The sequence below is a fragment of the Populus trichocarpa genome, chromosome 2 (genome assembly GCF_000002775.5).
Source record: "Populus trichocarpa isolate Nisqually-1 chromosome 2, P.trichocarpa_v4.1, whole genome shotgun sequence".
NCBI lineage: Eukaryota > Viridiplantae > Streptophyta > Magnoliopsida > Malpighiales > Salicaceae > Populus > Populus trichocarpa.
In genome coordinates this window covers 882,188-897,322 of record NC_037286.2, presented here as the reverse complement: position 1 = coordinate 897,322, position 15,135 = coordinate 882,188, and the positions used below count along the sequence as shown (strand labels likewise).

The 15,135-nt window shown below is 35.4% G+C and overlaps 2 protein-coding genes across 2 annotated transcripts; one reads left to right on the top strand and one right to left on the bottom strand.

Annotated features, from left to right (window-relative positions):
* Nucleotides 1–87: 87 nt before the first annotated feature.
* LOC7490609 (uncharacterized) lies at nt 88–2,239 on the bottom strand. The gene is made up of 2 exons (XM_024595298.2): nt 848–2,239; nt 88–742 (listed from the first exon to the last, which is right to left on the bottom strand). The coding sequence occupies exons 1-2, from the start codon at nt 2,107–2,109 to the stop codon at nt 400–402; spliced, it is 1,605 nt and encodes a 534-aa protein (XP_024451066.2). The 5' UTR covers nt 2,110–2,239; the 3' UTR covers nt 88–399.
* A 3,611-nt stretch (nt 2,240–5,850) lies between these two features.
* Nucleotides 5,851–10,245, top strand: LOC7496889 (probable alpha-amylase 2). The gene is made up of 13 exons (XM_002301899.4): nt 5,851–6,082; nt 6,163–6,247; nt 6,709–6,733; nt 6,833–6,870; nt 6,988–7,114; nt 7,218–7,444; nt 7,649–7,794; nt 7,887–7,999; nt 8,407–8,495; nt 8,767–8,889; nt 9,270–9,305; nt 9,677–9,775; nt 9,859–10,245. The coding sequence occupies exons 2-13, from the start codon at nt 6,230–6,232 to the stop codon at nt 10,048–10,050; spliced, it is 1,233 nt and encodes a 410-aa protein (XP_002301935.2). The 5' UTR covers nt 5,851–6,082; nt 6,163–6,229; the 3' UTR covers nt 10,051–10,245.
* Nucleotides 10,246–15,135: the final 4,890 nt, after the last annotated feature.

The following is a 15,135-nucleotide window of genomic DNA, read 5'->3' as shown; positions in this document are numbered from 1 at the left end:
CGGGTTAATCAGGCAAAACATGGTGTAAGTTTCTTATTTTATGATGTGAACTCGAATCTTACAAAAATCCCCCGCAAACTCAACGAGTGCCAAAAATATCCCGACCAAATAGATATTGCTTGAACTACTGCTGTTTAGAACCAGCAAAACTCCAGAGAAAATGGAAACCTAAAACAGCAGACCGAGTTTTTAAGCACCCTTGGTCCCTTACCATACACAATTGCTGAACAGCTAAACCCAGGAGATTATATTTTAATTGACCTCTAAGTTGCTTCAGAAAGCAAACGCCAAGAATTAATCAGCAAAATTTAAATAGAATAACTTGCAAGGGAAAAAAGGATAACCTAAACCCAGCTGCAATAATTCCAAAACAAGCAAACAGTTTCTGAGTAATCAGTTTCACAGAGATGTACATGGAGCCGTGTTTTCAAATCCAGTGCTTTCCTTGCCATTGTTATTATCTTCACTGTTGTTGTTATCTACAGTGTTGCTAACACGAAGATCAGGATAGTTTCGGTGGTTGAGAGAATGTAACCACAGAGCCACTGATCCTTCCTTGTGTTCTGTCGTTGCAATGTGTGAGTATATGTGCTTCATCTTGAAGTCCTCTGCCTCTTCTTCATAATCTTTCATAGAAATTTCTTCGTGGCTGTCTTTCCATTTCTGGTTATAGGATGTGAAAAAGCACTCATCCAAGTATAACCCAACTTCAGGAGCTGTAGGCACATTGATGTTAACATCCCTGTAAATTTTGGTAAAACATGGATTAGAGAAAAACACGATTGACATTGGAATGCAACCCATTACAGGAGGAAGGGAAAAAAAAACAGTAGATATTGGTCCTCACTTTTGTAGAGCAGTTTGTATCAACGACTCAGGTGCACAGTTCCTCATAATTGCCACAGCAACCCCTATCATCTTCCGTATCTGATGAAGCATGAAACTCTGACCTACAACCTCACACTTCACAAACTCAATGCCTTCAACATTAACTGTGGTCTTAGCTTCAAACGAAACAATATAGCGTCGAGCAGAGGGGTCTTCAGCCTTAGTTCTGGTTGTAAAATTATGAAAGTTATGACTCCCCACGTAATAACCCAGTATTCGATTGAACCTCTCCTTCTCCTTCTCTCCGTAACAAAAACTACTTCCCTTCACCATTTCCTCTTTGGATTTTGTCTTCTCATCATCACCATTCTCCACGGAAACTATTATTTCGTCTTTGCTTTCAGGATTGACATTAGCATCTTCACTGTTTGATGAAATGACTGATTCAGGCATTACAGATTTTGATCCGCTACCGTCATTTTGAAAGATCTTAGTTTCATTTACAGTTTCAGAATTCCTAATATCCTCAAGCCCATTATCCAAAAGCACACCAACCTCCTCTTTAATTTCAGATTTAACAGAAGCATCTTTATCGTTCGACGAATTGTCTGCTAATTCAAAGCTGCGCTTGCCTACAGCGCCAGCAACCTTACGCCCTCTCTCTGAACACTCCAAACACTTAATAAGCTCACTACCAGACCGTAAACTAGCTAAAACACTCTCCCTGTCACGATGGGAACACGGATCAAGAGCAAAAACAGGAATTAAATACACATACCTCCTCCGATCACAGAACTTCTTAGCATTAAACGATCCCGTCACTCTCTTGTAGCCAAAAATCCTAAACTGAGGAGAAAGATTCGAATGCAAGCGTTCCACAAGTCCAGGCGGGTCGATGTAGAACCGGCCCGAGACTACCTGACCCACAGCGCTCACGCCCTTGTCAGTGCGAGCTGAGCGGGCCCAATCATAACGCTTGGGGATGCCGCGGTCCTGTTCAGGGACAGCACCGGCGTGAAAGAGGGCTTCTTCAAGGTCCCCTTCGATGGTTTTGGCACCTGGATTTTTCTGCATACCTTGATAGCCAACGCCACAGTACGCGAAGAATATTGCGATTTTGCGGCGCTTGTATCTTTGCTTTTTGGTGGTTGTGTCGCCACCAGGGGTCATGGTGGCGGCGTCTTCGTCGTCAGAGGTCGTAGTGGACATTTTGGGCTTTTTGAGGTCTGGTTCTTGCTGTGGTGGCGGTGATACTTTGGTTTTTGAAGCTGGGGTTTCCATTTTTTGGTTTAAAAATTGATAAAGGAATCCATTAAAGTGTTAGCATTGCTTGCTTTGTATCCCCTGATAAAACCCTACGATACATTGTTTAAGAGGGTACGTTCCTGTGCGGCAGGCTCGACAGGAATGATCCTTGTTCCTTAGTTAAGGAGCTGTATCTGTCGTTGATCAATAAAACCAGTAGTTCGCTCCACGTCAGCATAAGGTATGGTATTCGGACATTCTGGTCAATCCAAAAGTTTCAGTTGAGCCTTGGGACTTGGGAGTTTATCACCTTGTTGGTGTTGTCTAGAAATAGTTATTAAATTTGGTTTACCTCGTAGATTGATTTAAAGTTTAATTCTTTTGGATATTAATTTAACTAAATCCAGGCAATTTAAGAGGTTGATCCAAGATTCGGATAACCTGGTCAAATTTAACCTCGTCAAGTTAACTCCAGTAATTAAAAAAAAAACTGAAATAATGTTGGCTTTTATACAGCAACGACATCTTCCCAATTAAGGGAGTTAGAGAAGCTCTTGGTAGAGGTTTTTGTCCATATATAAGGCCAGAAACTATTGAGGTGTCTCATGTACTGAGACAGACACACCAAGGATACAATCTGAACTTATTGCATAGACAGGAACAAATCCCACCCGTCGCTGCAGTAGAATTTGTTGGATTTGTTCATGGGAGTGAAAAACCTAGCATTTTTGTTCCTGGAAATGATCCAAATCTCCTTCCAATGGTTTTATCGATGATGTTCCTGCGATTGTCTGTGCTCATTAGCGTAGCATGAACTTTACTCTCAAGGAGCAGTCCGGTCAATCAAGACATTTTGGAAGCTATTAGCTCTCATTCTCTCTCTCTCTCTGTTCTAGTTTTGTGCATGCAGGTACTCTTTATTTGCAGTTGTAACTAATTGTGTATTTGATAATATAATTTGTGATGTTTTATTTAAAGTAATTTTTTAATAAAATTATATTAAAATGATGTTATTTTAGAATTATGTTTTTATTTTTTATATCAATACTTCAAAACCATAATAAAACAAATGAAAATATCAATTGATATAAACAAAAAATAATTTGAAAAACATAAACTATAATAACTAAATGAGCATTAAGGCAAAAACAATATAAAGATAGCTATGAAAAAAGGTTTGATTAAGAATTAAAATGACCCTAACCTCTAAACACAACACAACTTTTGAATAAAACTAGTTTATTGGTATGCGTTACGTTGTAGATTTTGAATAAAACTAGGTTATAAATCTATATTTAACTTAAATATACTAAAAAAAAAAGCTTAAAAAACAACCTTACAGTGTGAGCTTATGAAAGGAAAAGCCTAGGTGTGTGAGTCTTCGAGCCTAAGCCCGTGCATCTAGGCTTGTAAATTTTTTTCTCATTTTAAAGAGGCAAATTACTTATCGTTCACCCATATTTTTTTTAATAAAAAATAAACAGATAACACATCACATGTTGTGGCACACGACATGTTATTTGCCATCCTAGAATTTGAGCACCATTGTGTCGCCTGAAAAATTGGGCCTATTGGTTTTTTACTCAAAAACTTATTTTTTATCTGAAAATACTCTACAAACACTTTTAAAACATCAACAACAAACATATCAACTTAAAAAACAAAAAAAAAAAGGTCCAAATCACAAAATCAATCCGGATAAAATTTTTCATTCTCGACTTATATATGGTTCTTATGCAATATCGAGGCTAAAAGCAATCATTGTGAGACTCCCCACGCTGAAAATATCTCGTTGATACCGATTTCAACTATTTTGAAAATTTAAATAGGTGTTAACAATGACTTTCTTTATACGTCGAATTCCAACAGTATCTTTTATCTTCTCATAAAAAAATGATTAAAAAATAAGAAAAATAAATTTTGATACTAAAATTAATTTTATTACAACTAAAAGAACCAATCACTTATGAATTGAAAAAGATAAGAGACCAAATTATTTTTTTTTGGTTGAGATTCGAAGTTACCACTTATTTTCTTTGTGTTTTTCACTATGTTACTTTGTGTTTCAATATCATCTTCTCTTTAAAAAAAAAATGTGATCAACAATTAATTTAGACCCAAGACGACTCAATTATGTAAAGAAAAAGGTTCAATCAAATTAAAAATTTATATAAAAAAAACTTACTATTCCAATTTACAGTGTAATGTCAATAGTACAATCACCACACGACTAATTGTTTTTAGAGTGTGTTTGATATTGTGGTTGCTGTTGTGGTTGTGATTTTAAAAAAGTTGTTTTATAAAAAGTACTTTTAGTTGAGGTTGGGTTGAAAAAATACATGTTTGGTTAAAACTGTAGTTGAAATTGAGGTTGAACAAAAAGTAGTTTAATGTGTTTGGTTAAAAAAATGCTTTTCTAATTGAGGTTATAAAATAATTAAAAAATATTTTTAATTTAAATATTATAGATTTAACTACTATTATTACATCATGAAATAAATAATATTGATATCAAATTTTTTTTATTATTCCATTAAACTATATGCAATGTCATCACATACGAAATCTATCTAACAATGACTATATTTTTCATGGTTTCTTAAGCACGCAACAACAAAAACTGAATTTTTTGTTACGTCATCAAGCGATATCCTTCTAATTTTTTGAATAAAACACAATTAAAATAAAAATAAAAACTGAATTTTTTTTAACTGGGTCGGATCCGGCAATAACATAATTGGAATTGCGATCAAATTTCACAAATGCTACGTCATCATGCGATATCCTTCTAATTTATGTAGTGTTATTAAATAATATTAAATACTAGTTTTTCGAGTAAAACTCAATTTTTTTAAAAAAATTTACAATTTCATTACATACAAAATTCGTTCGACAATAACTACAGTTTTCATGATTTTTTGAGCGTGCAATAAAATTAGGTAAAATATTATCAGGAATAAAATTAAAATTACAGTACGAGTAAATTTAATTAGCCTTAAACTAATTTTTTAAAAAAACAATATTGTTCATGTTCACGTGAACAATACGAGTGAAATCAATTAACTGCACTGGTTTTTCAAGAAAAAAAAACTAAACTTTTCACCCTGTTTTTCAAAAAAAAAAAAAACTGTTCACGTGAACAGTGGAGCATGGCTCCACTACTGTTTTGCTTTTTCCCCTACGAGAAGCAACAAAATGCTGCTTCTCATAGACATGCGGTTCGGCTGACATTTTGATGGGTCCTACCATCAAAAAACAATTTTTTCTTCTTAATCAAATAGTATTTGATGTGATTGTAGATGAACCTTACCCACAACCACGTTACCAAACTCCCTTATAGTAGGATAGGATGACTTCTCTGTTTTTTTTAGGCTTCTGCCTACATTCCCTTTATTTTTTGTTTCACATTATTACTTTTCTAAAAAAAAAATTAAAAATAATTTGTGAGTAATTTTATGGCACAAAAAAACAAAAAAATATCTACTTAAATCAAATTGACCATCAGAGAGAACTCAGTTGTCAACATCTTCACCGGCCAAAATATGCAACCGCGCAAACGCGCCCTCCTCATTCCCGTTACATCACCATAGTCCCTCCCATTCCCAAAACAGCACGTGCTCTCAACACCACGGCCTTCAAATCACAACCGTCCAAGCATTCCCCCCATCAAGATGCCATACCCCCTGATTGGCCGATCCCAACGACAAAAAAAAAAAAACAAACCGTTGAAACATAAAGGCAGACTTACTTTCTCTCGCCCATTTCAAAAAAACCGATACCCTTTTCCTAAATTCTCCACTCCGCTCCTTTTTCCCTTTGCAATCTGTAATGTTCGAAACCATCTTTAAATTCTCCTGTAATCGAATTTGCTTTTTCTCAATTGAACGACAACCAAGTGATTGATTCCAATCGAGTGGAGTCACCCACTTAAATTCTCCTCTTATATTTTCTATTTATAGCCCTAAATGCACCCCAGCAAAATCACGCTGCGATCGCTTCCTCTAGCTCGGTAATCCTTTCTCACTATTCCAATGTCTTATTTTCTCTCCGCACTTGAATACGAACACCGAGAGGTGATTGTGACTGCAGGATTTTTACTTGGATAAAACAAAATAATACGATCCGGCGTCGAATTATTGAAGCCTAGGGGGCCGACATGGTTTACAACAGTAATGTATGTATCTTGCTTTTCACTGTTGTTATTTACTTTCCTGCCCTTAATACTGTGTTATCAAACCCGATTAGGCTGTGATGACTTGTCAACCCAGAACCTCCCGATTAAATTTTAAATTAAGGTAGCGTTTGATATCGCTATTGAAATTGTGTTTTCTAATTATTTTTTTACAATTATTTTAATATGATAATAATAAAAATATTTTTTAAAAAATAAAATAATCTATTTTAATATATTTTTAAATAAAAAATCTTTTAAACCGTAATCTTTATTTTACACTCAAACACCCATGACGGTCAAATCAAATCTGATTAACTTTACGACTTGAGAAGTACCTGATTTGATTTTTTTTATATAAAAAAATGATTTTAATTTGAAATTTTTTTAATATAAGCCGGCACTAATCACTTTGCTTAAGCTAGAAGCTTGGTTAATTTTTTTTTTCTTTTTAACAAATGCAGGGAAACGACCAGCAGACTGATAATGGTATGCTGCTCTTATCATTCCTTTCAGTAACTGTCTCTCTAATTAGATGTTTTTGTTCATTAATTATGAACTGTGACGGGGTTAATTACTTTTGGTTAGGAGCTGTGCTGCGGAGCGGAAGAGAAATCCTTCTTCAGGTAATTTTGGGTAGAAAAATATTGAAAGAAACTGTTCATGCCAGACTTCAAATTAGGCTGCTTTAGTCGATGGGCAGGAGTGGAGTTTCTAGATTTGATTGAAACTTTGCTAAACAGGCTTTTAACTGGGAGTCACATAAGCATGACTGGTGGAGAAAATTGGAGAAGAAAGTTGCTGATATTGCGAAATCTGGGTTTACCACAGCATGGTTGCCGCCGCCTACTAACTCCTTCGCACCCGAAGGTTAGAGGGATAAAGTTGTTATATTTGAGGCTGATTATGATTTTGTTTATGTGCCTAAGAAAGGGGTGATCTTCGTTTTTAATTGTACTCTTTGTTCTTACAGGTTATCTTCCACAGAACCTTTATAACCTCAACTCTTCATATGGTTCCGAGCAACTCTTAAAGGCTTTACTTGAAAAGATGAAGCAGTACAATGTTAGAGCAATGGCTGACATTGTTATCAATCACCGGGTTGGAACAACGCAAGGGCACGGTGGAATGTACAATCGTTATGATGGAGTTCCATTATCGTGGGATGAACGTGCTGTTACATCTTGTACTGGTGGATTGGTAAGTTTAGTTTCATGTGCGTGGACAGTGTGTGTGTGTGTGGAGTTTGGGGGAAGTTTATGCAGGTGATCCTATATGAATAGGAATGATAAATAGGGTAAATAGGCTTGCATCTTAATATGATCTGACCATTGATTCCTTGATACTAAGATGGGATACAGAGTCTCAGACACGGATTGCTGACCTGTTATTGCTGCTTTCCAGGGTAATCGAAGCACTGGTGACAACTTCAATGGGGTTCCAAATATTGACCATACTCAACATTTTGTTCGAAAAGACATAACTGCATGGCTGCAGTGGTTACGTAAGAATGTTGGCTTTCAGGATTTCCGTTTTGATTTTGCAAGAGGGTAAACATCTTTTTGCACTGGCAGTGTATTTTTTTGTTCTGATAGTTTTATTTTTGCATTCATCACTTACATCTCCACAATCTGCAATTTAGTTATTCTCCAAAATATGTGAAAGAATACATTGAAGGAGCGAAGCCCATATTTTCAGTTGGAGAGTACTGGGATTCTTGCAATTACAATGGCCATTTTTTGGAATACAACCAAGGTATTACTTCTAAATATATCCTGCATCCTTACTCATTGGCATACTCTCAGCCATGCCACCTAAAGATAGGAGTACTCTCTTTCCATAATATTTTGGGGTCTGGATTAGCTAGGGGAATGTCACACCTGTAATTAATAAAGGTTTGCTTGCATAGCTTTTGGTGTCTGGGGATTACTCACTGTTTCCATGTCCCACTTTTCCCCTCTTCTCCTTATTGCCTCTTTTCATACTCTCAGGTTTTGTTCGTCAATTCTTGATTTCAATTTACACTTATGTTATTTGCACTTTCCTATTATAAACATGTCTTCATTAAAAATCTTGAATAGGACTTTAAAATGCTGCTTTGTTGATCGTGATGCCTGTGGGTACTTTTATGCTTAACATTGTTCTGTAAATTCCTCCATCAGACAGCCATAGGCAGCGGATAGTCAATTGGATTGATTTAACAGGCCAGCTCTCAGCTGCATTTGACTTCACAACAAAGGGAATTCTTCAGGTACTTCGAGGGATATCATATCACTGAACATTTTTCTTTGATTATTTCTTGACTTGATGGAACCGACTAACTAATTTATCAGGCTAATTTTTGGATGATGCTAGGACAACTGCAAAAATTTTATATTTTAGTTGTGAGCCTCTTTCGTTTGATATAAAATAAGTCTTCATCGAATGGGTAGTGTTCAATATAATAAGGTGGCATAAGAAGCTATATTCTTCTATGGTTACATCACTTTTCTGGTCATACCAATTCCTGATTTTCAATGAAGGAAGCTGTAAAGGGGCAATTCTGGCGTCTGCGTGACCCGCAAGGAAAGCCACCAGGTGTATTGGGATGGTGGCCCTCGAGGGCTGTCACATTCATTGATAACCATGACACAGGCTCAACACAGGTATCCAATATTTTTCTATTATCATTGAAAGAATAGACAGATGGTCTCTCCTTGTTTTTCGTTCTTTGCTTCTGCTGGGCAGTTCTATGGTCTTGCGGTCCTGATATATTAAGCCGAGCAACTTAAACCTAATTTGTGCTAGAACTTGAGTTTCCCCACCATTGATGATTTGTAAAGGTTGTAGAAAGTACTGATTAGCATATGAGATAGGCTGCTGGGCACCCCCCCCCCCCCAAACACACACACTCCCACCCATCCTAATCCAATCTATTTATCACCTTCAAATGCAAGTTGATAATTGTGCAGTATCAGTGATCAAGATTTTTTCTTCTTTTTTTCAAATAGGAAGTAATATCTTTCTGATCATTTCATTGATGCAGGCTCATTGGCCTTTCCCTTCGGATCATATTATGGAGGTACGTCGACTTATGTTCAATATGCAAATTTGTTGAATAAGCTGAATGATCTGTGTTCCCCATGATTTAAACTGGACAGTGAAGACAACCTGTGTTAACATGGATCCATTTGATCAGTTCTTTTTTGTTGTTTGGTTTTAAAGGTTAGGGGTTTCGATGGAAAGAAAACTGGAGAATTTTGATGTCCTTTATGGCTGCTGTCGCGTTCAGTTTTCTATTAAATGAAGTCAATAGCTGATCCTTAATATTCTTGTTTAGGGCTGTCTGTGCAACAACGTTGTCTTGTTTTGAACCATAGGTCTGAAATTCGAATTTTGGACAGTGATGTTGAAGTTATTGGATCTGACTTCTTGTTCCATGGTCTGCTGCAGGGTTATGCTTACTTGCTTACACATCCAGGGATGCCGACAGTTTTCTACGATCACTTCTATGACTGGGGTAATTCTATTCATGAGCAGATTGTGAAATTGGTACGTTAAATTGTGAATTTCTGTCTGTTGAATTCTTCACCCGGGGAAGGTCTTCTCCTTTGTAACTTCCTCCAAATCCGCAGATTGACATTCGGAAGCATCAAGATATCCACAGCCGATCATCTATCAGGATTTTTGAGGCCCAGCCAAACCTTTATTCTGCAATTATTGGTGAGAAGGTGTGCATGAAGATTGGGGATGGTTCCTGGTGCCCAGCGGGTAAGGAGTGGACGCTTGCAACCTCTGGCCACCGATATGCCGTGTGGCAAAAATAATCCTCCTCTTTCCACCCCTAGTAGTTGCCCCCAGTTCTGCTATTTTCTTTACGGGGAGGATGGGTGCAGAATGTATGGCAGAGGTGAGAGGCCACTTCTACAGCTACCAAAATAGTACAAATAGTGGATGAGTGATGCCCTTTTCGCATTGGAAATCACTGTACTAATAAAAATAAAATCCAGTGCTTTGAAGCATGTCGTCCATTGCCAATATATATATATATATATATAGTAGCTGCGTTCCTTTTATTTTCCTTTCTGCAGTTCACTTGTTACATCCAAAGTGCTTCATGACACCGAAAATTATTAGTTTAAGTTTTTAGCACCACCAAATATTTTTGTTTAGTTGTAGTTTATACTTTTGTGTTTATGAAAGATGTGAGCCTTACTGGCTACATATTACCAACTACCAAGCCACACCCACGGCCTTAGGTCGATTGGTGTGTAAACCAGCCCACCAGATGGGCTTCCTGGGCCGAAGGCTTCGAGCCTTGATGGCTACCTGTTGTAGTGGGTCCTGCGGACCTTCTCTGGACCACAAAATCAGAAAACTGTGGACAATAGAGAAGAAGAAACCGATGGTTATACGAGTGTTATTGTGAGGCAGGCATGAGATTGTGCAAGACACTGATCATTGCATTGACTTGTTTATTAAGCTTTGCAAAGCTTTGTGCGAAGTAAACAAAGTCTAAACACCATTAACATTTAAATAAAGCTAGCAAAAGCTTTTTGGACAAAGGTGCACTTGCACAATAATGTGTAAAGTTGTCCCACGATGATCCGCTAGGAAGAAAAGAAAGGCAAACCTCGAATCAGTCCCTAAACTACATAAGCATTCTCGATTTAGTTAGTCCGTAAACAACTTTCTGTTTCCATCAGGTCCCTAAGTTTAATCAAATTCTCAATCGACATCCTCCTTCACCTCTGTTGTTGATGGATTTTGTAGGGAGCCAGGCCTGGTTCTTAATTTCATAAATTGGTGGGAAAATCCAATCGAGAATTCTCATATGATTTGGAAATCCAATCGAGATGAAACATTCTTGTAGACACTTAATTGAGATTAAAATCGTAATCCGTAGACGAATTTGAGGATAGACAAGAGAAGCAATATACGGTGTATGGACATAAAGCACGAGCTCGTCAAGGCATAAAGCCACAGCTGCACGCAGATAATGTCTGGTATTAATGGGGAGAGACTTTACATGGAGAAGACGTTGGTTAGCACTTGCTGGCTGTCTCGTAGTGGAAAAAACAAAAGCAATGAATAAACGGGACATGATCTTCGCTTATTTTTATTATAAAATTTTATATGAAAAATATTTAAATTAGTGTTTAACGAAAACAATCTTTTTTTTTTTTGTTGAAATAACATACATTCATTTATAAACAAATTAATTTTTATATTAACGTCTATATCACTTTAACCAAGGTTTTTTTTTTTTTTTTTGGGTTCAAAACACAGCAGCATTAGAGAATTCACCACTTTAGACTGGTAATAATGGCTATCACTAGCATGGTTGCATGGCGCAATGCCGTGTGTACACTACCTGATGCTGGGGTATGTTTTCTAGTAGATTTGAGAGAGAGCAGTCACATGACAAGAGAGCTGGCAAGATGCTCTCACCTATCATAATCACACCCATCGTCATCGACCTCATCATTTGTGTTTTGAAACTCTAAAAAACACAGCTTCCCCACACATCGCCAGTGTTTGCTGGTGTAATTGTTTTCCTAAGTATTTTGTTTTTGTTATAAATATATAAAAATAATATATATTTTTTACTCTTGAAAAATTACTTTTTATATTAGTATATTAAAATAATTTTTTAAAAAATTCTTAAAAAAAAATCACTAAACGCGATCTGAGATGTTTTTACTTTCTTCTTTTTTTCCCCCGCAAGACCAGACAGTTCTCTCTTCTCTCCTCTCTCTTTCTGCCATGCGATGCACACTGCAGTGGTGTGAAAATCTGTCATTAATTGAAAATTGTAAAGATGAAAAACAAAACCCCCATTTCGATCCTCAATCATCATCACTACTCTTCTTTAGCTCTATTCAATATTCTCCACGCATCGCTCTCTCATGATACTCTCTCTGCAATCTTTTCAGTTTCCCAATAAAAGGGGTCAACCTCTCAGGCTCTTGCCGGAGTTCTAAAACCAGGATAGATTTCTGGAGCATGATGCTTTTCGGTGCACCTCAAACTTGAAAACTTATTAAATTAATAATTTTTAGTATTTTATTATAGTTTTAATATCTTACTGTTAAAAATAAAAAGAAAAATATTTTAAAGAATTTCAAATATTTTTTTTTAAAAAATAATATTGTTTTAGAAAAAATAATAAGAATTTAAATAGAAATCATTTGAAATCTTTTAAAAAAATCAAATCAGATCAAATCAAATAAAAAAATAACTGAGTAATTTAATTCAAGTCAAATCATAAATAGAAGAATCACTCTACCAACCCACTAATACTAGTCATCTTATAGCAATGCTCTTGCGTCAGAACTTAGAAGTAACCTTATGGCAAGTTTTCAGCACTAAAATCCCTCGACTCCGATGACATTATTTTTTCAGAAAGCATTCCTGTTCTTGACTTGGATACACGTACGAATCTCCTTCGCGCATACAAAAAATACCAACACAGATAAAATTGTCATAACCTGTAAGATCTCCAGCTAGCCCAGAACAAAATCAATGCTTGCATTTGATGGTTTCGACACAAATTAACAGCATTAAAATATTGCCGATGACCTACTTGAGATAATCATAATTGCATGAGAGGCACACCGCATGCATCAAAAGTTAAGGATGGTAGAGAGTCATAATGATTGATGCATGGCCGCAGCACAAACGCGACTCCTTTACTCATGAAAATAATTAGCAATTAAATTATACGAGCAGCAAATAGCTAGGTTGACATCGTTTTTTGGTTTTGACCAGAGGATCGAAGAGAGTTACACATGGTAAAAACTTTCTCCTGTCAACCCTTGTCTGCCACTCTTGTAGCCAGGATCGCATCAAATTCTCATTTCGAATTAAGGTCATTGTGTTCCCCAACAAAACTCTGCATGAGGACCTAATTGCACTAATCGTGCATGATGATTCAACTCTTCCTGGTGAAGTTTTTCTCTCTAGCTGGCATTTTAATGGTAGTTTTTGTTCGAGGAATTGTTAGTTTGTAATATGGTTAAACCCGCTTTTCAAAATGTTTTATAAATTATTTTTTGTTTGAAAAATTATTAAATTGATTTTTTAGGTGTTTTTGATGATTTTTACATGCTATATTAAAAAAATATATATATATATATATAAAATAAGGGCATCGACAAACATATAATCTCTCATGTCTTATTTTCTTCTAACTTTTCAAGAAAGGAAGGTGTGGACATGTCCATATCTTCTTGTGTTTTTGGTTCTCTTCCTAGCTTGTACACTTGTTAATCGAAATTGAAAGTTTATAAGATTTTATTGTTAAAGAACCATCTCAACCTAAAAGCTTAAGCTGTTAGGTGAGGTCCCAAGATATGATTTATATTATTCTCTAACACACCTCCTCAAGTGAAAGCCCTTTGGACTTGAAACTTGCACATGTCCACTTTACCTTGTGCTTAATTTTTATTAAATAAATGAGGATGATGAGATTCGAACTCGTGACCGCTTGGTCATCAAGGCTCTGATACCATGTCAAAGAACTATCTCGACTTAAAAGTTTAAACTGTTAGGTGAGGTCCCAAGATATGATTTATATTATTTTCTAACACTTATACTATTGAAATTTTCCCATTTCTTTTTTTTTTAATATCAAGAGGTAGTATGAAACTAATCAATGGGTATCGAGTTTATTTCTCATATGATTATAAATTTATATTGATTTGATATGTTTAAAAAAACTTAATAATTTTATTTTGTGTTGGTTTTAAGGTGTGATCAACCAATAATTTTTTTTAAAAAAAAACAAATTCGTTGACTATCAATCCAACCCCTTAAGTTTGCATTTTCAATCTTTTAAACCTTCTTTTACTCATCACATAATTTGAAAATTAAGAAGCAATATTCCAAAAAATAAAAAATTGACTTTAAGCACTGAGTTGTTGGTTACATATCTTTTCGAACTAAAGTTATATTTTTTTTTAGTTTAACATGGGTGTTTGGGCCAGCTTGCGCGTACCTCGACTAATCCCACGAGCCCTGAAGTTAACGACCATGTAAGCCTCCAGTGGCCATCATATGAACAACCACATGGCTTGAACCTGAAACCACAGAGGGAGCAAACCTCTTGGTTCCAAACTCTTACCACTGGACCACCACCTAGATGGTTAACTAAAGTTATATTTGATACTACGAGGTGAAACTTTTGGAAATAAAATGTTGAAAGAGCCATATTTAAGGGTGAATTAAGTGTTGAGGATGTAAGAAAAGGTTAAGGGATAAAGTGTTACAAATGTTTGGTTTGAGATAGTAAAATCATGAATAATAGTGAGTTTCAATAAATATAAAATCATTTTTTAGAAAAATATAATTATAAAAAATTAAATAACATATATTTGTGGACTAAAATGAAAGGAAAAATAAAAAAAATAGAAAAAAAGAGGGAAGGACACAAAAATATCTAAAAAAAAATTCTCCCTGAAAATTTCTTTCTCTCTCTCTTCGCAAGGTTAACATTAATTAACTCTTTTTATATAGTTAGACTTTGGCCTGCTTGGAAAATTTCCCTTCAAATTTATACCAAAAATACAAGTTGGGGTGAAAAATTATAAGGGTAGTTTTCCATCGTTTTTACTCTCCTATCAAACATATCATGTCAAATAACTATTAAAAACCTAAGAGAATATTAAGCTAATTTTCACACGTTCACATTAACTCCTATTTTTTTAATACTTTTAATTAATGAAAATAAGGATAGTAGAATTAGAACCCGTAATTATCTAATCATTTAATCTCTAATATAATATTAAATAATAACCTCAATTTAAAAAAATATAAATATATATATAAAGAAGAAGAAGAAGAAGAAGAACCCTTGACTATAAATTTAGAATTTTTGCACTGGTTACAAGGCAACATCCAACAGAAGCCTT